Source organism: Lathamus discolor, chromosome 2, assembly GCF_037157495.1.
Source record: "Lathamus discolor isolate bLatDis1 chromosome 2, bLatDis1.hap1, whole genome shotgun sequence".
NCBI classification, from domain to species: Eukaryota; Metazoa; Chordata; class Aves; order Psittaciformes; family Psittacidae; genus Lathamus; species Lathamus discolor.
Genome location: NC_088885.1, coordinates 133090913 through 133118675, shown reverse-complemented (window position 1 = coordinate 133118675; position 27763 = coordinate 133090913). Strand labels below are relative to the sequence as shown.

General features: G+C 40.2%; 1 protein-coding gene across 3 annotated transcripts in view; it reads right to left on the bottom strand.

The window, feature by feature from the left end:
- CPNE3 (copine 3) overlaps window positions 1-27763 on the bottom strand; it is a 35679-nt gene that overhangs the window by 5122 nt on the left and 2794 nt on the right. For all 3 annotated transcript variants that reach the window (XM_065668531.1, XM_065668532.1, XM_065668533.1), the window contains exons 2-14: window positions 14911-15050; window positions 12258-12437; window positions 11090-11164; window positions 10568-10639; window positions 9690-9773; window positions 7985-8074; window positions 4606-4704; window positions 3897-3983; window positions 3205-3264; window positions 2323-2456; window positions 1810-1864; window positions 1660-1711; window positions 918-1051 (exon numbers count right to left, since the gene is read on the bottom strand). In XM_065668531.1, coding sequence (XP_065524603.1) covers window positions 918-1051; window positions 1660-1711; window positions 1810-1864; window positions 2323-2456; window positions 3205-3264; window positions 3897-3983; window positions 4606-4704; window positions 7985-8074; window positions 9690-9773; window positions 10568-10639; window positions 11090-11164; window positions 12258-12437; window positions 14911-15042 — 1254 coding nt within the window. In that variant the 5' untranslated portion in view covers window positions 15043-15050. The remainder of the gene's footprint in view (window positions 1-917; window positions 1052-1659; window positions 1712-1809; window positions 1865-2322; window positions 2457-3204; window positions 3265-3896; window positions 3984-4605; window positions 4705-7984; window positions 8075-9689; window positions 9774-10567; window positions 10640-11089; window positions 11165-12257; window positions 12438-14910; window positions 15051-27763) is intronic.

The following is a 27763-nucleotide window of genomic DNA, read 5'->3' as shown; positions in this document are numbered from 1 at the left end:
AATCTCTTGCAAGGCATATTGGACTCTCTGGGGAAAAAAAATATGTACAAGAGGTTTTGCTACTTTCCATGTGTGTGTGTGTATATATATATATATGTATATATTGATGACAGTTACTACTGAAAGGCTATCAAAACCTTATAAATTTCCTGCCATATGAAAACCAATAGCTCTTTTCCAAATTGGTTTCCACAGGTACTTTTCTATGAAAAACCAGCTGATTTTATTTTCTTATTTTACACGATGTCTGAGACACCAGTATCTGCTATTGTTAATTATTTAGGATATATATAGCTTCAGATTTGCTGAACTGGCATGGATTATTATTTAAATTATTTCATATTCAAAACCTGCTCTTCAGATTTCCTATTTCTTAATATGGTCAACAACTCACACATATAAAGAGCAAGGCACAGCACATATAGCACCCAAAGCTTTCTAGTACGGATAATTTTATTATCCATGTTGGCACCTAGGTGGCAGGAGCTATATCCTCCATTTCTTTGTTATCTTATTTAATTCTCTCTCTCAGCTATCTGTTGTGAAACAAGGTCTAGGTGATTTTCTCAGCTGAGGTTAAGTCACTTTCTTATATGCAAAGGCTTAAGTTAGACTTTTAACACCTGATTAGCATGGCAAGAGCTTGGAATACAAAATACCATGAAGATTCCATATATTTTTAAGTTGGTATTTCAACCCTTAAGAGTTTGTTTAGTTAATTTTGGAGAGAATCACTGTGCACAATCTGCAGAAATCAGTTAGCTTTTATCTCCTTTTGAGGGTACCTAACACCAGTTCACAAGGTAAATATCCATCTGTCAAAACAAACATAGCTTAAAAGAGAGAAATAGTATATGTTAACTGGAAGGGAAAGAAAAAAGTAAAAAAAAATATACACAGTACCATAAGGAACTTACAGATGCTGTTTGCTGTTGTGTAGCTGCAGCAGCAAATCTTGCCACATGATTTATAATTGGAGAAAAATTTGTTGGTCCATATAACCTCACTTGAGGAAGACAAGCCCGATATGCATCAACAATGCCTTGGACTCCTAGAGAACACAAAAAGATCACTTTTTTTTTTTTTCATATCAGATATTTTGAAGCACTCAATCTTCCTGAAACACTGTCTATATCAGTTATTTAAAGTGATGACATGAAAATTTAAAACTAACCATGATGAAAAAAAGTAAACAATTGTATAAGCAGTGGAGGCCTTTAGCTTGACCAATGCTTAATGCACCTGCTTAACATGTTTGGCTCTATGTGAACAGAAAGGCCAACACTCTACAGCTTGCAATAGTTCTCTTCATCTAGTAGCTCATGGTAGTTAATAATGTGATCAGTGAGGCCATGTTGAACAGGCACCAGCAGCATCATATTCAAACCAGACAACTCCACTCCACAGTGAAGTAGAATGAATTGGCTTGACAACATAAGAGAATCATTCCCATTTACCGGTACTGTACCCTGTTTAGAACACTTCTTTCACAAATCGTTACAGAAGAGAAATCAAATGCTAATTGTAGCAACTAAGAAAACAATTATAAAATTGTTTCCTGTTACAGAACTAAACTCATTATTTAATTAGAAGAATAGGCCTCACAGTTCACTTTCCATGTGATTTTTACCACTTCACCTTAGACTTACTCAGACTTACCATTACAGAATGGGTTTGATGGGTTAAAATTTAATGGGAACTCATGTGACACCTGTAAATATACAAGACATGGTCAAGGACTGTATATACAATCTCCTCCTGAAGTAAGTGCTTTTAGTTAATATGTAGTGCGTTTACATATTCCATTACCTGAAACGAAGGAGGAATTTGTGCACCAAATCCAAAGGCTGGAAACATCTTATCTCTAAAAAAGCAATTTTAAAGAAAATGAAGTGAATGCTTTCCTTTAAAAGCTGTCATAGGTCAGTAAATTTAGCTAATCAGTGCCACTTTTGACTATTAAAAATGCTGTTTATTAAGCATTAAGAGGCAAAATTAAATGGAAGTTGCGCCATGTAATTGTTTCTAGGACCAAAACCAGTGTTTGACACCAAACTGGCAAAAATGCGAGCATTTATTTAAATCAACACTGCTTTTTGCATCACAGATGAAAAGCCTTGCTGTTTGCTGCAACACAAACTTCTCCTTGTGATTATGTCATTCTGCAATTCTGCAGTGATTATGAAGTCTTTTGTAGCTCTACATTTCATCTCGGAAGTTTTATTCCAATATATCTGCTAGCACCTTCAACACTGGTTTAAGAAGCTACCATAAAAATCCATACATATCTAAAAATTATTCAAATGAAAATCTAAAACTTACGTATCATAATCCTGAATGACCAGTCCTACAGACCAGATGGCTGTTAGGTATTCATTAACTCCATTAGGGCTGAGGTAATGCAGAGAGTCTGGAGAGCGAGGGTCTCCATTGGAGCCTGTAAAATCTATCCCTACCTGTCAAATGCAATGTTTATATTAAATTGCTGTTAGTAGTAAAATTATCTCTTTCTCATCAATCACAAGGCCAAACTGAAAATCATGAAAGGGCTGTAAACAGTAGTTACCAGGACATCTAGAAATCTAATAGGCATAATACTCAGATGCAGGTTTCTTGGAATATTAACACTTAATGCCTTCACAAAACCATCAGCAGCTTTGCATTTGTCAGAAGGGGTGAAATGACGTTCATCTGTCAGGTTTTCGTTGTGTTCACTTTCAGTTACTATTCACAGTGGCTCTTCAATAGCTATTAAACTAACTTCACCCTCTTTCTTCTCAGAAGTACAACAGACACCACAGAAGCGTAGAGACAGTTCTCCAACCTCAGTGGGTCTTCTCTGCTTTGGTGATGAAGTATATTACCAGGGTGAAGACATCTTACTGCTATTTGCACTGCATTTGGTTCTCCTTGGGCTCCATCCACACTCAGCTCAGCTAGTTTCTAACAAACATAACTATAGGTTCAGACCTTTGTGCCATGAAAATAATTTTTTCTAAACACACTAGATGGACTCTGGCAAAATGACTTCCCCCTCCATGCTACAGAACAAAACAACCCCCCCCAGAAAAAAAATCAACCCAACTCCCCTCCCCAGAAAAACCCTGATAACAAAATGCAGAGCACAGGCGCACAGGCAATCAATTATATATTTCCATTCATTCTAAAACTCAAAAGCTACTCTATATAAATGATTTTACTTACTGTGAAATTCAGTTGACACCCACCCATGATGTAATCGAGGAATGTGCACTCTACTATGATCTAAAAGCAGAAGTTAAATATAGAAATTAACTTCTTTTTTAATTTGAGAAAACCAATAAATATTGCAGTAACTTCTGAGACTGTAGATTTGTTACCTTCACCCATGCAAAGCACTACTTTTACTCTACAGATATCTAAAGATACATACTTTTACTATGTACTACTTTTACTCTACAGATTTCACCCACCCACTGCAGAGAGGATATCTACAGAGTGGGCCATCAGTGCACCAGAATTAGGCTTTTTACAAAGTTACAGGTAGACAACAAAGCAGCTCCAAAAGCTCTATTATTTATAAACCAACATATTATAACAGACTTACCAGATTTTAATTCACCATATAATGGTGAGTTGGGAAATGCAGGGGTTCAGGAATGGCCTTAGAAATTAGTAAGTGATCTTTGCCATATAGCTGGCACCTTCATGAGAAAGTGAGGGGACAGAGGAGGACAGATATAAGATTCAGCTGCCAATCTGTCTCCTTGTATGAATCAGAGTCCTTAAATACCTACTGTGTCTGGAACTTTCAGACATTTTAAAGTTTCTTACAGTTTGAGGGTGAAAGCATAGCAGGTGACAGCTGTTATGCCTGAACACGCAGAAACAGAGTAATACCAGAATACATCACTGACCTCACAGTGCTTAACGCTCACAATACCAGAGTTTTTATAGTGTTTTTTCTTCTGTCGTTTCTTTTCATTGATGCACTCAAATTCAACCTGCATGAACACAAACAAATCCAACATAAGCACTGTAAGTATCATTTATGCAACAAAAATTCTTCATTCTACGACTGATAACTTTGGGCTTGTATTAAAAATGCAGTCTATCAAAAATTTAACCCAGCTTGCCCAGAATTAGCAAGAAGAATGCCATTATCAAGATAGAAATCCTCTCTTACCAAAAAGTTTAGAAATATGCTTGTTTAGACAACTGTATTTTAACCAAAGAAATTGTACTATTTTCCCTCTGAGGATTCTATTAACAACCAACCTGATTTTTGCCTGAATCACCATGTCTTTAACAAAGCAGCTGTAGCACTGACATATGAAGTAATACCTATATGTTTAAGCTTCCCAAAATCAGTTGTTGAGGCTTCATCAGTTAAACCATTACCTTAACCTACTAGTGCAGTCAACACTGAGCCAGGTTATGCAGCTCCTGCCATCATATAGGTAAATGGACGTGTAAATGTAAATGCTGAGCTAGCCTCAACTACAGCAGCATTATTAAGGTGCAGCCTAACAACTTCAATACCACAAGTCAAGTGACATTAAGTTTTGCTCCCAAGTGAGTAAAACAGCTCATCAAAAGCACACAGGTAGAGTACGTAAGACTTACAGGTGAGGACCGGGATGCTTCCTTCAGTTTTGACATCGTAGTTTGAAAGCTTCCTATGAGATCATGAGACCCATCACTATCATAGTCATAGCACTCTACCTAAAATGAAGCACTATTCAGTGTTAGTAACAGAAATGGCCCTACAAAAGCAACAAACACAATAGCATGTCTCCAGGCAAACCCGAATCTCTTATATCATGGAGATTTTCCCAGATTGCACTCTTAGAATTGCATAGAGTTACATCTAAAATTATGAATGAAGCATGATAAAAAACAATATAACCCATTTCAGACCAGATCTTTCACTGGAATGAAGGAGAGATGAAAATACTAAGCAGCTTCAGGTCTTGAATGAGCAAGTAACATCAATTATACTGAACTATGTTTTGGGAGTGTGAGGGTGTTGGGAACAGCAAGAGAATAATGTAGTCTTTTCCTACTGTAATCATGGATTAAGAGACTTAATTTTTCAGAGGTATTAAGGAAATTTAGCTATCTTTGAGCATCCAGCCAAAAAATTAGTGAACCAGTTATTCAGCAATCACAACAGTTTTATTAACACTTTTATATTAATTAAAGATAGCTCAGAATTCAGAAGTATATGAAGGTTCAGCCATAAATCTAGAAACAAGACTTGAGTTTTTTTAACATCTTTTAACACCCCAACACACCAAAGAAGGCAGAGTAAGTGAGATCTTTTTTATTTCCTAAGAACCTATCGATTTGAATGAGTATCACTCTACCGCCGTTATTTATTTACAGCATCCTCAATTCCTGTTTTTTAAAAGTTTAACTTACAAATGTGGCCGATCTGCCTTTTCAGATAAAAAGCTAATTATTTATTTATAATAGCATATGCCAGTTCCATCCACTTCTGATATTTTATTTCAGTTTAGCAATGCAGACATGCTAGCTAATCAGATAACAGGAAAAAAAAAAGTAACTTAATAAAAATAATTATAAATAATAAAAATAATAAACCAAGAGTTAAAGTAGGAATCCTCCATTCGAATGGAATCAAAACAAGCTTCAATAGAACCTTTTTTGAATACATAGGGCTTGAAATGAACAGATATTTTCATGTTCATCTTTTCGGACTGAAAAAAAATAAAATACATTATATTAAAGAAACAATTCAGTTAATTACTTGGCCACTGCATTTAGGAATAATAAAGTAAAACAAACAACTTCAACATACACTTGAGCTTCTGAGAGGAATTAACTCTCTGAATACAAACAGGAATGTTGAAGTACAAAATATGATATGTAGATTGCAAGTTCTATGCTGTGCAGAACATGCCTCATGCCTCTATGTTGCAGTTTGCACTACTCCTACATTTTGAATGCACTTATAAATAAATGCATGCACATGCAGTGAATAGCAACTTAAATCTCATACAAGCAGCTACAGAACCAAAAGACTAATATTCATGGCAGATGCTACGTAAATTCTTTTGAATGCCATAAATTAAGCCAATCAAATACTCAGCCAAGTTCTTCAGTACCTGAAATTTAAAACTGAAGACATTTCCTGAGGCAACAGTTATGATACCTGCTCACAGTCGGCAGTTAGTTATCTTTCCTTTTAAAGGGATCAAAGCTTGTCTTGCTTGATGTATGCAACTAATCTAAGTTAATTTTCAATGCTTATCCAAGCAAGACAGAATTGTTTCTTTTGTTCCATGTATGCTCCTCCTGGACATACAAAAGCACTAGGGAACCAGGTGATCAGATTGCATATATATTTGACCCAGCAGAACTAGGCATGCTTGCTCCAAATGAAAGGCTCACATTTTCAACATGGAAAAACTTCAGTGACTGCAAACACACTCCGACAGAAAATAGCAATAAATCCATAAGATAAAGAAACAACTTGGTTTGTGCATTGCTGGGGATACATAAACCAAGCCACTCATTATGAAAAAGTTGGTAGGTTTACTTACTATGACAAATAGCCCATTACGTATGCAACTGTGCACATATAAAAGTGTTAAAAAGTATGGTTTAATCCTTCAACATTGTAATACAATTCTTTCTGCATTTTTATGTTTGAAGTAATACCTCCTGGACTTACAAATTAAGACATAACCCTACTGTCTGCCTGCAACTCTGTAACAACTCCAAGTAAAATCTGTTTCCTCTGGAAACAAACCTATACTTCTGAGGTAGGATTCCGATGAACAGGTTCTATTAAAATGAGGACAGAACTGATAACTATTCCATCTTAATAAATATAATTTAATCAATGGTCTATAGTTTTATTACGGCTGTTTACTGAAAAAGATAAATATATTTACAGTACATGGAGATGAAAGAGCTATTACAGCTGTTCTGGGAAAAAGGGAAGCAGAAACAAATGAGAAAGGAAAAATACAGAAACTGTTTGGGAAGTAGGCTTCTAAAGTTGTTCATTAGTCTGCTCTATAATTATGCGTTTCAATCTATACAGGTGCTTATAACACCCAGACCCCTCTGGCTGCTAAGCATATTCCAAGGCTGCCTCAAGTCATGTGACTAATACCTATCTGTCACATGCAGATCATGCTCTCATTTTTCCTACCCAGAGGAAAAATGGCAAGTACAGTGGTTTATTCATTTGTTTGCCGGGGTTTTTTTTCTTAAATGCTAAAATATCAGGTTTCTAACATGTTCATAATAGATCATAAATGGCCTTTTGATGGGTTGCTTAGTTTCAATTCCACTCTTAAAGGGAATTCCTGAAGAAAACCACTCAGAAGTTAAACATAATTTATTCAAGATAAAATCTGAAGGTACAAAGAGTTAAAGACCAGTCCTGGTAAAACTGTCACTTCACAGGTTTGGTGACTTTCTAACAGAAGGTTCAGTTCTATCTGAGGAGAAAAAATTGCTACATCTGGTATCCACAACACATATTTGGTCCACATCTGTTAGCTGGTATATTTAGCGTAATTAATTGTATCAGGTAGTATATTAAAAATTTCCTTAGTGTTACCTTTTGCACCAGTAACAAAGTGTTATAAGATCTATAATGCAGGCCAAAGCATATTCTAGCCTTTACCACACGTCTTTCACTACACAGTGTCTTAACACCACTGATACTGGCTGATGCAACCCTAAAACTATGATCTAAATAAGAAACTGAAACAGGTCTTCCAAAGCTACTTGTGTTTAACTGTCTCAGACTTTCAAAGACCAAATTCTACCAAACAAATGTGAGACACATTTTTTGCCCCTAAAACATGCATGTATCTGTGAATTTCAAATAAGAGTAAGAAACCTAATATTTTCAATTCAATTTGAAACAGAGACAATAACTAGAATAACACATCTTCTATTTCTTATCACATACTCTCATTTTTTAATGCATTAATTCATACACACATTTCATATACATTACCTTGATCGACTTATCCATGTCACTGTAACACAGAGAATTGAGAGAGATTTTAAAGGGTCTCCAAACTGGATTCAGGTTGTTCTTAATAACCTGTTTATAAAAAAAAGCCAAAATAGTATTGTTCCCAGGAATGGAACGTTGTCATTGTAAGGGGTCATACCTTCATGCCATGATTTTTGTAAGCAAAACCAGTTGACTAATGATGCTGTCCATCATATCAGAATATATAAACAAACATTACATTCTAAAACAAGCAATACCATTGTCCAAAAGAGATAGTATCTTTTCAGCTCCATATTTTTCTAGACTATATTGTGATCTATGATTCAGATACTACACTGCAAAAATTAATATTTATATAAATATTGCCTTTTTTCATAATACACACAAACACAAACATATATGAAAGGGTGGCTTACCAAAGAAAAGTGTAAAAAGATTACATTGGAAATTCTGAATACATCAATGCTCTAGAGATTACAATTCACTGCAGCTTCTATTTATTCTGAAATGCTGCTTTTGGAAATACTCCCTCAAGAAATTCATGGTATAGTTGAGCAGAAACAGTACATGAGGATAAAAGGTCTCAAACTGAACACTAAAACCATGAAATTTAAGAATAATACTGAATGATCTTCAGAATTTGTCAACTGGAAAATATCTGTCATATGCCCAATACACACCAAATCACGAGAAACTACATGCAACAAGAAATACTTAATTAATGATACCTAATAATACTTACACTTCCAGCACTGTATGAGTGCAAGGAAAGAAATAGCTCTTTTGAAAATAAAAAGAGTAAATAATGGTTAGTAACATAAAAAGTTTTTAAAATCTGTAACATAAAGAACTAATCTTCCAGCCAGTTCTAGGCTGGAACAGCAAATTTCCGTTTTATCTAAAACTGAAGATGACTGAAACCCTCATGGGAAAGATGTAATTTACACAAAAGAACCACCTTACAAGAGAAACAAGTTTTATAGATCTGACACAAAAAGGATTTATACTTCTTCGATATCCATGCTTCAAAATTAACACGGTGACCACTTCAAATACACACAGTACCTCAGTTGTGACTAGGGTTTGGGCTTCCACTACAGTGAGACATTTTGAACCTGCCCTGTCAGTTGCTGCCATGGCACCTCTGCACCTCCTCCAAGGTAGAAGGCTGGTGCTGCTCAAGCATGCTTTCCCTCAGTCAGCATTATCCTTTTCTTGCCCTTGCTATGCAACCATGCGGTATAATTACTTTCATTACTAAACGGTACAGATAGGTGACACTGACCTAAGAACAGCACAGTCACAGGAATGCCCAACTTTTACCCTTAGAGCAGCACCCAGACAAATGTCTGTGTGTGAGTACACAGTACCTTTTCAAAACATTTCTTTAAGGCTGCAGAAAGTTTTGTGGTAGGGTTTGTTTTTTCATGGTTGGTTTTTTGTGGGTTTGTTTGTTTGTTTGTCTGGTTGGGTTTTTTTACTATTTTCCTTTAAAACAGGATGGCATAAATCGGAAACAGAGTAAGGTAGACTTCCCGTTCTATCATGAAATCAGTGGAAGATCTGAGGTCATTTCTAACCAGCCTGTGTGTCAACTACCAGACCATTCTCTTCTTTTTGTAAGGCACTGTACCTCTAGTGCTGTGACACACTAAAAATCAAATAACCTTAATCTCTAAATTGTTGACTGAAAATATCCTACCTCTGTTCTGTGAACCATCACCCAGTTTCCATCTCCCGTCTGCTTGTGGAATTCCAGATAAGGATCTGACTTTCCAAAAAAATCCTGTATTTAAAGAACATGTAATTATCCCAGAACAGCCTGTGGCATGAATGCTATTAAATGCCAGTTAAAGCACACTTAGATTAACAAAAAGTAAACTAAATGTTCATGGAACTAAAGCTTTAGATGAAGAAATGTAAGTCTGATGAAAGAGGAAAAAAAAATGGGGCATGTCTGTCAACTTAGGATAAACGTTCTGTAGTGTTCATATACTAGATACCTGACAACTCAAGCAAAAGAATATTTATATTATCCATCATAATACTTATTAGTTAGAAAACTAAGGATTTAATCCAGTTAAAAAAAGTATCTTTAAATCAACTGAGAAAAATAACACATTTTTCATTATTTTGTTTTTAAAAGTCTTTCTAAATAAAGTCATTTTAGCCAGCCCCAAAACATTCACGTAACAGGTTAATACACTCCAAGTGTACTCTTGTCCAGTTATTTAAGAGTGATAGCAGGTAATCATTTATACACCTATTCCACCCAATCATTATACCAAACTCCCTTATCATTATGATTAAATATAAATATTTACATTTAAATGGAATCATGCTGTTCACAGGCTATTCCTGAAATGCACTTGGCTTTTTTAGAAATATATTATAGCTCATTTCAAAACAGTAATAAACTTATTGTGAAACCATCGTTCTTTAATTTATTAGCATAAGAAGAGTCTTAATGGATTTGTTTCAGAAAAAAAAAAACAAAACAACAAAAAAACCCAAACATTTTAATATTTCCTGTTTTGACAAGATTCTGATTTTACTTAGAAACAGCAATGGCTTAAATACCTTGTTGTCCAGTTTCCTTGCTTCTACTTCCAATACAACCACCCTGTTGTCCTTCACTTCTTCTGCTGTAATCTAGAAAGGCAAAAAAAATTAAATCCTCATTTTGTATTCAGGAACTACATAGTTTTCTCATATTCACAACAGGTCCACTGAAATAAATTACATTTACTCACAAATGAAACATTAAAAAATGGAGCCTGGGGAGGGGAGAACAACTTGATCTGATATTGGGATTCACTAGATGCTGATACTGACAATTAAAGATATTGCCCAAACAGTCGCACACTGGATGCGCTAATTATTTTATGGATGCAATGAGACCTAGAGATGCAGAAGGCAGGCCGCTGCTCTTCTGGATGACAAAAAAATATTAGTGGAAGGGGAAAAATAAATAAATAGAAAGCTTTAAGATACTTTTTACGCACTGTAGGTTACACATACTGTGTTCAAAACACTAACTCGAAAAAACCCAAAGAAACAAAAAAAAACATTTAAGGATAAATACTGAACAGATTGTCTTACCGTAATACTTCCTGTTCCAGCAGGTCTGCCATTTTTGAGTACTAATGGTTTTGTTACAGTCCTGCTAGAAACTATCTGCCAAGACAAAATTTCAGTATCAAGCATTAGTAGCACAATTAAATGTATCAGTAGCAGAATTTAATAGATTTTCAAAGGAATGAAATCAGATAGCGAGGTATTTTCCTTTTATTATTTTTTCCTTTATCATGAAGATTACAGCATGGCATTTACTTTCCATGATCTTCTATAAACAAACATTTAATACTCCATATATTTCAAAATTTTAAAGTACATATGCAGAGGAACACACAGAGTTTCAGGAGCAGTATGCAATCAAATGTCTTCTAGTAACATGATACACATAATGGACAAATACCTTGAGTTTCAATCTCAAACCATTCTTCAGTTTTTCATAAGCACGATTCAAACACATGAAAGCCACATTTCATTAAGGGGTTCAGCAAACAGATTTGTAAACACAATGTTTGACATGGAAACAAACATCAGCCTCCCCCTGCAGTGTTTCTGCAGTTAATTTTATTTTATCCTCTGCTGGCAATGCCTTTTCAGAAGTTTGTCTACTCATGCTACAGGTCCTTCTTTACTTTAACAATGAATAATTCATTTTAAATTGTTACTGAATTTCATTTCACCATGCCTCTGTCTCCATAATAAGCTGAAAATAAAAATACTTTAAACATAGAGATGCAGAATTTGATTGGGAAATGGGAATGAAATCGACAGTAGGCAGAACCAGAATTACTGCTGCTTGCCTTGAGTGGAAAGAAAATTACGAAGTTAACATGGCACTTGTGAACATTCTTTATGTTGCTAAATCAAACTCTATTTTTATGGAGCCTAAAAATAAGAATATGAATACTATAGTAAGTAAATAGCAATTACTACTTTGCGCTCATTGACAGTCCACTTGGTTTCAGACAGGAATCTGGACAGTCACCATCATAGACTACATTTCAGGGCACCATCGCAAGACCTTTTGCACATAAAATATATATACATGGAACCGAGGCTTGAAGAAACAAATGAAGGGAATTCTATTCAGTTTAGGAGTACCCCAATCACACAAGATGACAGTGGTAAATTTAAGGTAAATTATATAAGCAACTGACATTTTCTTAATTCTAAGGGAAAACATCTGCATACTTACTTGTCCCAGTGTACATTCAAATTCCCCTAAGAAGTCATCATCATTCAGATCAAAGGTTTTGTTATCGATGTCATATATTCCAAATTTAAGTTTCTGAACAAGCTCAAAATAGTAATCAATTAGGAATTTCTTGGCAAACTTTGGGTTCAAGGAATTCTTAACTCTCTCTGTGCGATCAACCTGGAGTTAGAAAGACACCACTTTATCCAGGATTTCATCAATCAAACAAGCATTCAAATCAAATAATATATTATTAAAGACTCTCAAAAGTTCTTACTATGAAGTATAAAGCCATATCTTCCTACAAACCTTTCATCAACTATATTTATATATTTATGAATCAAAGTTATATTTGCAATATATTTATATTTTCAGAATATAAATATATAACAAAATCCACTGCTGTAAGTCAGAGAAATATTGGAGGACCTGTTTTTCTCTCCCAGTATGGGGTATTTATTCCTGCATAATCACAAGGAGAAGATCAACATAAAAATAACAGGAAGAGCTTCTATAGGTAAGTAGCAAATAAAAGACAGTCTAGGCACAATATGGGCCCTTTCTAGAAGCTATAAAGAGAACTGGCTACCCTGGATTTACAGAAGGTTGAGGTTCTTAATGACTTCATTGCCTCAGTCTTCAGATGGTTCGAGACCACCTTAAGAACCCGAACATACAGAAGTCCATGGGACCTGATGACATCCACCTGTGGGTCCTGAAGGAGCTGGCAAATGAAGTTGCTAAGACACTGCCCATCATATTTGGAAAATCGTAGCAGTCAGCTAAAGTTCCCGAAGACTGGAAAAAGGGAAATATAACCCCCATTTTCAAGAAGAGGAAAATGAATGATCCAGGGAACTACAGACCAGTCAGTCTCACCTCTGTGCCTGGCAAAATCTTGAAGCAGATTCTCCTGGAAGGCATGCTAAGGCACATGAAAAACAACAAGGTGCTTGGTGACAGCCAGCATGGCTTCACTAAGGGGAAATCCTGCCTGACCAATTTGGTGGCCTTCTATGATGGGGCTACGGAACTGACAGACAGGGGTAGAGCAGCTGACGTCAACTACCCAGATTTGTGTAAAAAAGCAGACACTGTCCCACAAGACATCCTTGTCTCTAAATTGGAGAGACATCAATTTGATAGGTGGACCACTCGGTGGATAAAGAACTGGCTGGATGGCTGCACGCAAAGGGTTGTGGTCAATGGCTCAATATCCGGCTGCAGACCAGTAACGAGTGGTGTCCCTCAGGGATCGCTGTTGGGACCTGTCTTGTTCAACATCTTTCTCAGCAACATGCACAGTGGGATTGAGTGCGCCCTCAGCAAGTTTGCTGACGACACCAAACTGTGCGGTTCAGTTGATACACTGAAGGGAAAGAATGACATCCAGAGGGACCTCAACACACTTGTGAGCTGGGCTGATGCCAACCTTATGAAGTTCAACCAAGCCAGGTGGATTGTCCTACACGTGGGTCGGGGCAATCCCAGGCACAGCTACAGACTGGGCAAAGAAGAGATTCAGAACAGCCTTGCAGAGAAGGACTTGGAGGTGTTGGTCGATAAGAAAATGAACATGAGCCGGCAGTGTGCACTCACAGCCCAGAACGCCAACCATATCCTGGGCTGCATCAAAAAGAGTGTGACCAGTAGGTCCAAGGAGTTGATCCTGCCCCTCTGCTATCATGAGAGCTCACTTGGAATATTGTGTGCAGTTCTGGTGTCCTCAACATAAAAAGGACATGGAATTGTTGGAACAAGACCAGAGGAGGGCCATGAGGATGATCACAAGGCTAGGGCACCTCCCATATGAAGACAGGCTGAGAAAGTTGGGGCTGCTCAGCCTGAAGTATCTGAAGCAGCCTTCCAGTGTCAGAAGGGGGCCTACAAGGATGCTGGGGAGGGACTCTTGATCAGGAACTGTAGTGATAGGACAAGGCTAAAGGGTTCAAACTTGAACAGCAGAAGTTTACGTTAGATATAAGGAAGAAGTTTTTTCCTGTTAGGGTGGTGAGGCACTGGAATGGGTTGCCCAAGGGAGTTGTGAATGCGCCATCCCCGGCAGCATTCAAGGCCAGGTTGGATGGAGTCTTGGTTGAGTGCAAGGTGTCCCTATCCTAAAATGGGACTGGGGGTTGGAACTAGATGATCTTAAGGTCCTTTCCAACCCTATCTATTCTATGATTCTATATTGTCAAATCCAGGATGAGATCCCAGTTTTGGAGTACTTTATTTCTGAAAGTACATGTAAGCACTTAGAAGGCACATTTTGTTTGTCCACATGTGGCTGGGGAACAGTGCTATAAATCAGACAAGTGTAAGTATTTATTAAAAAACCAATTACTAGCTGCCTATGTAACTATTCTAGGCATAATCATGGTTTAGTGGGAGGTGTCCCTACCCATGCCAGGGGGGGTGGAACTACATGATCTTAACGCTCTTTCCAGCCCTAACTATTCTATGATTCTATGATTCAGACGTGCTACTATATAATTAATACATTTTATGTAGCTATATAAGTTATATATTTCTATATAATGAAATAATTTATATAATTAAAATATTTTAATGCACTCATACACTCCGGTGTTTTAAAAGTCCCAACAACTTAAACGGCATTTTTAGCAGATAGATGAGAAGCATCATTCTGTACCTCATACCACTGCTGACCACTGGTGTTCTGGAGAAGCACGCAGAGCGGGTCTGACTTGGAACCAACATCTTTATCCAAGAGATTGGTACAGGAAATTGTCAACTCCACCTTTGTCACACACTGTGCCGCCATTTGTTAAGCTAGAAAGTAGCAACAATAATTGTTATTTTAAAAATGGACTAAAAAGCAAACAATAGGCTTGTCACAATGCATCAACTCTCTGACAGATCACTTGAATTATTAGATTGTCAAGAGTGAAATCTGAGGCTTCAAACACAAATTTTAAGATTTATGATGTACCAACATTACAATATTACTCTCTTGGCTTTGTATAAAACTTAATTTTAAAATCTGCACCTAAGAAATAAGATCAGGTTTCGTAGAATGCTTGAGGACCAAACAGAAAAATAGGAGACACCACAAGCAGTAAACCGTTCACAGTGAGCTGCTGACAATAAAACTTCAGAACCCTTAAAGTACATCCTGTAATGATGAATGCCACACGAATGCCAGTAACTTGTAATGTAAATATTAATAATAGTTCAATGAATAAAGAAAAAAGTCATATGACATACTCCCCAACCAAACCTTTGTCATGAAAAGCTGAAGCCATGAGCATGGCACAATTGGAAAAGGAGTTTAAGTGGGTAACAGAAATAGGTGATCTTGCTTTAGTAAATCTTCAAAACCAGCTAATTTTTAATAATAAGGATAAACAACTTTGAAGTCAAGTAACAACCGAGAATTAAGAGAAAGTGTTCTTTCTAGAGGTTCATTTGAAAAATAAAGAGCAACTGAAAGCTTTCTCACATTTCTTCGTTAAGTATTTCAATAATTCTTCACTGGAACTGAGAAAACCAGCAGATAATTACAAATCTAAAGAAATAACTTCATTATCAGTTATGAATCGCACATTGGGATAACCTTCATTTGCAAGCCAAATTAGGTCTGAGCAGCAGATATTTTCTATATAAAAAACCCTCTATAATTATACTCTTCAGGAATACAGTTGATCATTGCCAACATCTCTTTGGGAGGTGAGCCTCTACAGCACAAATGCCCTTGACTCGAAGACTAAAACTTCAAAATCTTTTCACAAGCAGCCTATCTTGGAAGTTCCCAAGCTGCTTCAGGTTGTCCTTCGCTACATGAAGTCCACAGTCTAGACAGAGTATTAACTAATCTTGAAAGTGCACGAGACACTAAACAGAATAAGGAAAGAAAGGCATCTGCTTCTACTTAGTCAGCTTACTTGCAATGTACACATATAGTGTACTTGAACAAGAAGCTACATTTAACCCAACCCATCTTTCTTTCTTTCACTGCATTCCTATGACATTTGGTGAAAAGGAACTCTTTTTAGAGGCAAAAAGGAAAAGGAACATGGAAAAGAGCAACAATGAACTGAGAACGGGAGAAAGAAAACACAGTGGTCTGAGAGAATTTTCATAAGGCTTCTTTTATGCCACCTGGGCACACTTCACATGCTGCCTCTCCATTTTGCTACTTAAGAGATGGATCTCTGTTTCGCTGTTCTGACATCTTAGCAATGGACTTCTGCAGAATGAAGAAAATATAGATCATATGCAAAGAAACCACTCAAGCATTCATGCACATACCTTAAGAGGAAGCATGTCAGATCCATGGAAATCCTATTGCACCCCCAAACAGCTAAAAGTGATTCCACCTTTGAGTATATTTTGCTCCCATGACTTTACCAAGTTTCAGTCATTGTCCTTGAGGTGAAAAAAGTGAAATTCTAAGTATCTAAATTGTTTTAAAACCAATGGGGTTTATGCTTAGAAGCATATCTCTAAAAGCAGTCTGCCCCTTTTCCCCTGGTTCTTTTTACAGTGGTGTTTTCCGTTCCCTCTTGCTTTGCCAGACAGAGCTCATTAATAGTCAGTGGCTTTGCCTATAGAATCCAGTGGAAATCAATGTATGACTCCTTAATGCTTGTTTCCAGAAAAACACTTTCTGCTTACAAATGATGCTCTAGACACAATATTAACTTATTTTCAAGACTGAAAATTAATTTATAAACTCTATGGCAGAATTTACAGCATCCGATCTCTGAACTGCGGCAATGTACAGTCAGAAGGGAGATACTCATTCCTGACCATATGCCGTGTCTACGCCACTCAAGAGCATGATTAGGTCAACTAAGTACATTACAAATTCTTCTGCTTCAGCTGTCACTATCAAAGCAAAACTGTAAGTCAAGGACTAGTCTTTTCTTGCAGTTCCACCAATGATAATGTTCTTTGAATTCCATCATAATGACTCTATTGAAGATAAGTGATGTCCACCAAATAACCCAGCCTATGTTTGCTTTTCAACAGAAACTGTAAACACAGTATTCCAAATGGGAAGGAACAGACCTATTATCAGAACCATCTAACAGAGCGCTTGGGAACTGTCAGACTGCAGCAATCCTGTTGATGTTGCAATACCAGAAGAGAGTACAGGCTTACCCAGGTAACCTTTCAGAGTAGTACAACATGTTTATAACTATAGGTGCTTCCCAATGTGACAAGCAGAAACACATAACTGCAAGAAGACAAAAGGACTAAGGAAGTGAGCACTGCTCTAGCTGGGTTTGGCATTACTGCCTTCAGTCAAAAGTCTCAAACCTGTTCTGATGTAAGCTATTGCTGTTACAAAACATTTCCTCATTCCTATGAGCTACTGACAATAGACCCAAAATCCATGTTTTCCATTTACCTCGTGGCCCAGATGGGCACAGCAAGAACAGTGAAAACAATTCTGAACTTTCTAATAAGGCTGATTAGCTGATTGCTGATAAGCTAATCTTCTAGTTATACTACTATACTTAAGCATTTTGTGTAAACTGCATGCCAGACTGAAACAAGAAGTACTGTACAAAAGCAGTGCTTCAATCCTTCTTGGATTACTAAGTATTTCCCACAAATCTTGTCAGATGACAAGAAGGAAATAATTATTCAGACATACTATAAAAATGAACACATGAGAAGCTTTACTGTTCTGAACATTCAGCGCATGCAATTCAGGCTCTACTCTTTCAGACAGGACTAAGAAACCACTTCCTGCAGACAGAAATTTTTGTGGTAAAGATCTCTAGTCCTGTATTCTTCTATTGCAAGACCAAGAAATAACAGCACTTCTTACAAAAGTATTTCACAAGAAGGGTTCCAGTGAAGAGCTGGCACAGAGATGGACATGAAAATAACCTGGGAGACAACATCCATCTGACTATATAATCTTGTCAATTCACAAACTCAGCATAGTCCTCTCACATCTCTTTAGAAGAGCTGCATATGCAAAGAGCAGAGAATGACATTGTGCTCACAGAAAACACCACACCTGCTGCAAGAAGCTGATGATGACCTTATGAGAAATGGATGCTTTTTTCCACTAACAGGCTAGGAGCAACACAATTTCCAGTGATCTTGGGCTACTTGTGTATAAACATATATTTTAAAAAATCTCAAGGTAACCCTTCAATTCTCAATGAAATGGACAACCTCACAGGAGCTGATATTTCACATAAAGTTACAAAGGCCGCTTCTTAATCACATCTGAAAATTAGAGGCTTCTTTAAAAACTGTAAACCTGAATTCTGGCTCCTTTTATTCCCTCTCTCTCTTTACAAGCAACACAGCTGATAAAATTGTCCTGTTGCACTAACTGATGTGCTGACAAGTTGAATAACAGAAGCAGCTCAAAGTAATGTATCTCAGCTTGAACCGCTCTGTATTTGAAGAATCACACAAACCTTGAGTGTAAGCTACCCCTTCTCACATTCATTACTTAATACGATGTAATTATGTAACTCTTCGTTGAACAAGTGAGATTACATTGATAAAACCCTAATAATCTCAGAACTTATTTTACTGATGATTATTCCAAACAAAAATAAGAGTTAATATTTAAAATATCTGAGGCATATCAGCTCATGAGAAGGGACCCATTGTTTTCTCTGTGGGAAATGAATCACAGAATCACAGAATCCCAAGGGTTGGAAGGGACCTCAAAAGATCATCTAGTCCAACCCCCCTGCAAGAGCAGGGTAACCTACAGTACATCACACAGGAACTTGCCCAGGCGGGCCTTGAATATCTCCAGTGTAGGAGACTCCACAACCCCCCTGGGCAACCTGTTCCAGTGCTCTGTCACTCTTACAGTAAAGAAGTTCTTCCTGATGTTAACGTGGAACTTCCTATGCTCCAGTTTACACCCATTGCCCCTTGTCCTATCACTGGATATCACTGAAAAAAGCCTAGCTCCATCATCCTGACACCTACCCTTTACATATTTGTAAACATTGATGAGGTCACCCCTCAGTCTCCTCTTTTGCAAGCTAAAGAGACCCAGCTCCCTCAGCCTCTCCTCATAAGGGAGATGTTCCATTCCCTTAATCATCTTTGTGGCTCTGCGCTGGACTCCTTCAAGCAATTCCCTGTCCTTCTTGAACAGAGGGGCCCAGAACTGGACGCAATATTCCAGATGCGGCCTCACCAAGGCTGAGTAGAGGGGGAGGAGAACCTCTCTTGACCTACTAACCACTCCCTTTCTAATGCACCCTAAGATGCCATTTGCCTTCTTGGCCACAAGAGCACATTGCTGGCTCATGGTCATCCTCCTATCCACCAGGACCCCCAGGTCCCTTTCCCCTTCGCTACTTTCCAGCAGGTCAACCCCCAACCTGTACTGGTACATGGGGTTGTTCTTCCCCAGATGCAAGACTCTACACTTGCCCTTGTTAAATTTCATCAAGTTTCTCCCCGCCCAACTCTCCAGCCTGTCCAGGTCTCGCTGAATGGCAGCACAGTCCTCTGGTGTGTCAGCCACTCCTCCCAGTTTTGTGTCATCAGCAAACTTGCTGAGGGTGCACTCAGTTCCCTCATCCAGGTCATTGATGAAAATATTAAACAGCACCGGTCCCAGCACCGACCCCTGAGGAACTCCACTAGTCACAGACCTCCAGCTAGATTCTGCGCCATTGACCACAACTCTCTGCCTTCTTCCTTTCAACCAGTTCTCGATCCACCTCACTACTTGATCGTCAAGCCCACACTTCTTTAGCTTATCTATGAGGATGCTGTGGGAGACAGTATCAAATGCCTTACTGAAATCAAGAAAAACTACATCTACCGCTCTACCATCATCCCTCCACCTAGTCACTTCCTCATAGAAGGCTATAAGGTTGGTCATACATGACTTCCCCCTCATAAAACCATGTTGCCTGTTCTTAATGACCCCCTCATCCTTGATATGCCTAGTGATGGAGTCAAGAATAAGTTGTTCCATCATCTTTCCAGGGATGGAGGTAAGGCTGACCGGTCTATAATTACCCAGGTCCTCCTTCTTGCCCTTCTTATAGATTAGTGTGACCTTTGCCATCCGCCAGTCCTCAGGCACCTCGCCTGTTTCCCACGACTTACCAAAGATGATGGAAAGTGGCCTAGCAATGACCTCCGCCAGCTCCCTCAGCACCCGTGGGTGCATTCCATCCGGACCCATCGATTTACAGATGTCCAGTTTGCATAGCTGATCCCTAACCCAATCCTCATCTACCAAAGCAAACTCCTCCTTTGCCCTGAATCATCTATTTATACAAGCTTCATCATACCCAGGTAGTTCAAGCACTTATCGACTGGACTGGTAGCACCCTGGTGTAACAAGTCATGCAACTACTTGTAGATAGAATCATAGAATAGTTAGGGTTGGAAAGGACCTCAAGATCATCTAGTTCCAAACAACCTGCCATAGGCAGGGACACCTCACACTAAACCATGCCACCCTACGCTTCACCCAACCTGGCCTTGAACACTGCCAAGGATGGAGCACTCACAACCTCCCTGGGCAACCGATTCCAGTGTCTCACCACCCTAACAGGAAAGAATTTCCTCCTTATATCCAATTTAAACTTCCCCTGTTTAAGTTTTAACCCGTTACCCCTTGTCCTGTCACTACAGTCCCTGACGAAGAGTCCCTCCCCAGCATCCCTATAGGCCCCCTTCAGGTACCGGAAGACTGCTATGAGGTCTCCACGCAGCCTTCTCTTCTCCAGGCTGAACAGCCCCAACTTCCTCAGCCTGTCTTCATACGGGAGGTGCTCCAGTCCCCTGATCATCCTCATGGCCCTCCTCTGGACTTGTTCCAACAGTTCCATGTCCTTGTTATGTTGAGGACACCAGAACTGCACACAATACTCCAGGTGAGGTCTCACAAGAGCAGAGTAGAGGGGCAGGATCACAGAATCACAGAATCACAGAATCCCAAGGGTTGGAAGGGACCTAAAAAGATCATCTAGTCCAACCCCCCTGCAAGAGCAGGGTAACCTACAGTACATCACACAGGAACTTGTCCAGGCGGGCCTTGAATATCTCCAGTGTAGGAGACTCCACAACCCCCCTGGGCAGCCTGTTCCAGTGCTCTGTCACTCTTACAGTAAAGAAGTTCTTCCTGATGTTAACGTGGAACTTCCTATGTTCCAGTTTACACCCATTGCCCCTTGTCCTATCACTGGATATCACTGAAAAAAGCCTAGCTCCATCATCCTGACACCTACCCTTCACATATTTGTAAACATTGATGAGGTCACCCCTCAGTCTCCTCTTTTGCAAGCTAAAGAGACCCAGCTCCCTCAGCCTCTCCTCATAAGGGAGATGTTCCATTCCCTTAATCATCTTTGTGGCTCTGCGCTGGACTCCTTCAAGCAATTCCCTGTCCTTCTTGAACAGAGGGGCCCAGAACTGGACGCAATATTCCAGATGCGGCCTCACCAAGGCTGAGTAGAGGGGGAGGAGAACCTCTCTTGACCTACTAACCACTCCCTTTCTAATGCACCCTAAGATGCCATTTGCCTTCTTGGCCACAAGAGCACATTGCTGGCTCATGGTCATCCTCCTATCCACCAGGACCCCCAGGTCCCTTTCCCCTTCACTACTTTCCAGCAGGTCAACCCCCAACCTGTACTGGTACATGGGGTTGTTCTTCCCCAGATGCAAGACTCTACACTTGCCCTTGTTAAATTTCATCAAGTTTCTCCCCGCCCAACTCTCCAGCCTGTCCAGGTCTCGCTGAACGGCAGCACAGTCCTCTGGTGTGTCAGCCACTCCTCCCAGTTTTGTGTCATCAGCAAACTTGCTGAGGGTGCACTCAGTTCCCTCATCCAGGTCATTGATGAAAATATTAAACAGCACCGGTCCCAGCACCGACCCCTGAGGAACTCCACTAGTCACAGACCTCCAGCTAGATTCTGCGCCATTGACCACAACTCTCTGCCTTCTTCCTTTCAACCAGTTCTCGATCCACCTCACTACTTGATCGTCAAGCCCACACTTCCTCAGCTTATCTATGAGGATGCTGTGGGAGACAGTATCAAATGCCTTACTGAAATCAAGAAAAACCACATCTACCGCTCTACCATCATCCCTCCACCTAGTCACTTCTTCATAGAAGGCTATAAGGTTGGTCATACATGACTTCCCCCTCATAAAACCATGTTGGCTGTTCTTAATGACCCCCTCATCCTTGATATGCCTAGTGATGGAGTCAAGAATAAGTTGTTCCATCATCTTTCCAGGGATGGAGGTAAGGCTGACCGGTCTATAATTACCCGGGTCCTCCTTTTTGCCCTTCTTATAGATTGGTGTGACCTTTGCCATCCGCCAATCCTCAGGCACCTCGCCCATTTCCCACGACTTACCAAAGATGATGGAAAGTGGCCTAGCAATGACCTCCGCCAGCTCCCTCAGCACCCGTGGGTGCATTCCATCCGGACCCATCGATTTACAGATGTCCAGTTTGCATAGCTGATCCCTAACCCAATCCTCATCTACCAAAGCAAACTCCTCCTTTGTCCTGACTCCTTCTGGGGCTATAGAAATCCGAGGCCCTCGGGGAGAGTCTGCAGGAGTAAAGACAGAGGCAAAGAAGGCATTCAGCACCTCTGCCTTCTTTATATCCTCTGTCTCCAGGGTACCCACTTCGTTCAGCAGTGGGCCTATATTGCCTCTTGTTTTAGTTTTATTTGCTATGTATTTGAAGAAGCCCTTTCTATTGTCTTTAACCCGACTAGCAAGATTGAGTTCCAAGGAGGCCTTAGCTGTCCTAATTGCCTCCCTACATCCTCTAACAACTGTCCTATATTCCTCCCAAGCGGCCAGCCCCTCCTTCCATAATCCATAGATTCTCCTTTTCCACTTGAGTTTGCCCAGCAGCTCCTTGTTTAACCACGCCGGTCTCCTAGATCCCTTACTTGACTTCCTACTCATTGGGACGCTCCGATCCTGAGCTTGGAAGAAGCGGTCCTTGAATGCTAACCAACTATCTTGAGCCCCTTTACCGCCTAGTACACTTTCCCATGAGACTTCCCTTAGCAGTTGACTGAAGAGGCCAAAGTTGGCCCTTCGGAAATCCAGAACTGTGGCTTTGCTAGGTATTCTATTCCTCCCACACAGGATCCTAAACTCCACCATCTCATGGTCACTGCAGCCAAGGCTGCCATTGACCGTCACCACTTCGACCAAACCCTCCTTGTTGGCGAGTACTAAATCTAGCAGCGCTGCTCCCCTAGTTGGTACGTCCACCATTTGCATTAAGAAATTATCATCAATGCACTCGAGGAACCTCCTAGACTGTGAATGACTGGCTGTGTGAGTCTTCCAGCAAATATCGGGGTAATTAAAGTCCCCCACGACGACTAAGGCATGTAGTCGCGAGGCTACTTCCAGTTGCCTGTAGAAAGCCTCATCAACTCCTTCGTGCTGATCAGGAGGTCTGTAATAGACCCCCACAACTGTATCACCCGTGCCAGTCAGCCCCTTGATTCGTACCCACAGACATTCCACTTGCTCCTCATCCGACCCCGGACAGAACTCAATACATTCTAGTTGCTCTCTCACGTAAAGAGCAACTCCACCACCTCGCTTCGCTGACCTATCTTTCCTAAAAAGGACATAGCCATCCATGACCACATTCCAGTCATGTGAACTGTCCCACCATGTCTCTGTAATCGCCACTAGATCATAACCTTTAGCCCGCACACAGACTTCTAACTCCTCCTGTTTATTCCCCATGCTGCGTGCATTGGTGTACAGGCATTTCAGGGAGCCAGTCCTAGTACTCTTTTTCCCCTGCGGGACAGGGTCTAAAGAGCTATCCTTTCCCACAAGTGAAACAAGAGATTGATAGTCCTCCTTAGCCCGCCATCCTTCAATCCCTAGCATGTTCCTCTTGGGCTTGTCCCCAACAGGCCCAGTTAAATCCCCTCCCCCCTTCCTAACTAGTTTAAAGCCCTGTCAATAAGCCCTGCTAACTCCTGCCCCAAAACCCTTTTTTTTCTCTGGGACTGGTGTATCCCGCCTGTCACCAGCAAACCAGATCCCTCCTTCGACCTGTTGGTCACGCTCCTTTTGATGCAGCCCAGGATACGGTTGGCTTTCTGGGCTGCGAGCGCACACTGAAGCCAGCTCATGTTCTTTTTGTCATCGTTCAGCACCCCCAAGTCTCCTCCGCAGGGCTGTTCTGAATCTCTTCTTTGCCCAGTCTGTAGCTGTGCCTGGGATTGCTCTGACTCAGGTGTAGGACCTTGCACTTGTCGTGGTTGAACTTCATAAGGTTGGCATCAGCCCACCTCACAAGCGTGTCAAGGTCCCTCTGGATGGCATCCCTTCCCTCCAGTATATCAACCAGACCACACAGCTTGGCGTCATCGGCAAACTTGCTGAGGGCGCACTCAATCCCACTGTCCCTGTCAGCGACCAAGATGTTAAACAAGACCGGTCCCAACACTGATCCCTGAGGGACACCGCTCGTTACAGGTCTCCAGCCTGACATCGAGCCATTGACCTCAACTCTTTGTGTGCGGCCATCCAGCCAGTTCTTTATCCACCAAGTGGTCCATCCATCAAATTGATATCTCTCCAATTTAGAGAGAAGGATGTCCTGTGGGACAGTGTCAAACGCTTTGCACAAGTCCAGGTAGATGACATCAACTGCTTTACCCTTGTCCATCAATTCTGTAGCCCCACCATAGAAGGCCACCAAATTGGTCAGGCAGGATTTTCCCTTAGTGAAGCCATGCTGTTTGTCACCAAGCACCTCGTTGTTTTTCATGTGCCTTAGCATGCTGTCCAGGAGAATGTGCTTCAAGATTTTACCAGGCACAGAGGTGAGACTGACTGGTCTGTAGTTCCCTGGATCATCCATTTTCCTCTTCTTGAAAATGGGGGTTATATTTCCCTTTTTCCAGTCTTCGGGAACTTCACCTGACTGCCATGATTTTTCAAATACGATGGCCAGTGGCTTAGCAACTTCATTTGCCAGCTCTTTCAGGACCCGCAGGTGGATTCCATCAGGTCCCACGGACTTGTGCGCGTTCAGATTTTTAAGATGGTCTCGAACCAGATCCTCTCCTACAGTGGGCCCAAGGTCTTCATTCTCACACTCCCTGCGTCTGCCTTCTAAGACATGGGTGGTGCAGTCAGAGCCTTTGCCAGTGAAGACCGAGGCAAAGAAGTCATTCAGAACCTCAGCCTTCTCCAAATCCTGTGTAGCCAGTTCTCCTGAAAGCTTCCTCAGGGGGCCTATGTTGTCCCTAGTCTGTTTTTTGTTTGCTACGTACCTGTAGAATCCCTTCCTGTTATCCTTAACATCCCTGGCTAGGTTTAATTCTAACTGGGCCTTAGCCTTCCTAACCTGGTCCCTAGCTTCCCAGACAACATCCCTGTACTCTACCCAGGCCACCTGTCCTTGCTTCCATTTTTTATAAGCCTCTTTTTTCCTTTGAATTTTCCTCAGCAGCTCCTTATCCATCCAAGGAGGTCTCCTGGCCCTCCTGCTGCACTTCCTTCTAGTTGGGATGCAACACTCCTGAGCTTGTAGCAGGTGATCCTTGAATATCAACCAACAGTCTTGGGCCCCCCTGCTCTCCAGGGCTATATCCCATGGAACCTTACTAAGCAGGCTCCTGAAGATGCCAAAGTCTGCTCTTTTGAAGTCCAGGGCAGTGAGCTTGCTACATGCTCTTCTCACTCTCCTGGGGATCTCAGTTTCGACCATCTCGTGATCACTACATCCAAGGCTGCCCTGGAGTACCACATTCTCAACTACCCCTTGCCTGTTGGTGAGCACAAGGTCAAGCATGGCACCTCTCCTTGTCGGCTCCTCTATTACTTGCAGAAGGAAGTTGTCTTCCACACAACCAAGGAACCTCCTGGATTGCTTGTGCCGTGCAGTGCCATCGTTCCAACAGATGTCAGGGTGGTTGAAATCCCCCATGAGAACAAGGGCCTGCGAGCGTGAGGCTTTTCCTATCTGTCTGTAGAGTGCTTCATCCACAGGTTCTCCTTGATCAGGCGGCCTGTAACAGATCCCCACAGTAATGTCTCCCACGGCTGTTTTCCCTTTAACCCTGACCCACAAACTCTCTGTAAACTGCTCACCTGCCCCCAGACAGAGTTCCATACTCTCCAGCCTATCCCTAACATAAAGGGCAACTCCCCCTCCCCGCCTGCCGGGCCTGTCTTTTCTAAAGAGCCTGTAACCTTCCATTCCAACACTCCAGTCATAGGAGCCATCCCACCATGTTTCTGTGATTCCTATTATATCATAATATATATATATATATAAGATATATATATCTATATATATAGAAGATATATATAAAAATCTATAATTAAGTTACCTTGCCAAAGAACACATTCAGAATTCTGTTTTTAAAAATTCCCACCTCACAAACCAGAAACTATTAATTTGACTTCTAGGATGCCTGCTCACCAAATGACTTACAAACAACCATGTCTAAATATCCTTCTGTTGACTTTTTTTTATTCCTGAATATGTGCATTTACCCTTTACACGCACTTTTTATGGTGTGGGTTCTTCACAGCTTCCTCATCACATAACAGTATTTTAAGAATTTTGAGTGATGTTTTGATCTAAGTGAGCTAAATGATAAAAGGTAATATTGTGTCCTGAACAAGAAAATTAAGAAACACAGATCTCATAACATCAAAACTTAGTTGGTTTAGGCAGAGAGCATTCAGCCGGGGAAAACATGTTTCTTGCATACATGTTTTATCAGACTATTTTTAAATCAATTACTTTATGGAAAAAAAATCTATCAACTATGCAATTTTAAAACTATCTTAAATAGTGTATTCTTTATTGCAATTTCTCTCATTGAGTGACTTTAATCAACATTATCCAGAAGAGAGAAAAACCTGTATCTCACTAAAACTTGCTGTGTTTCATTGCAGAAATAAGATGCAAGTGATAACATTTTAGACTAAACCTTACAGTCCATTTCAAGTCTGGCATGTTGTGACACTTCACTGTTACAAATACCGGTTTTTAATAACAGCAACTTGCCTCAGAGGTCTGCCTCTGGGCTTCTCGGCAGAAGGCTAAGCTTCAATAGTAGCATTAAAATGTTAAATGAAAGCAAATTAAAAACAAGAATTGTTATTCCCATATATCAATCAAAGTAACAGGTTTAACTGCATATACTTTGAGGAATCTTGCAGGGGGGTTGGACTAGATGATCTTTTTAGGTCCCTTCCAACCCTGGATTCTGTGATTCTGTGATTCTGTAACTAGAGCTCCTCAAAGTAACCTGTCCAAGAGTTTAATATGCACATGACAGAAGCACTGTGGAAACTCAGAGCCGTTGTTAGAGAACAAAGTACTATGTAAATGAGATGGTTAAAACTCCAGCAAAAAAAGCCATTTAAGATTTCAAGAACAAACATGATATTACTTTTTTTTTGTCTTATTCTTTTTTATATATTTTTTTTTAATAAAATGACGGTGGTTTAAAGTAAGTGGACCAAAATCACCAGCTTGCAAGCTCTCAATATGG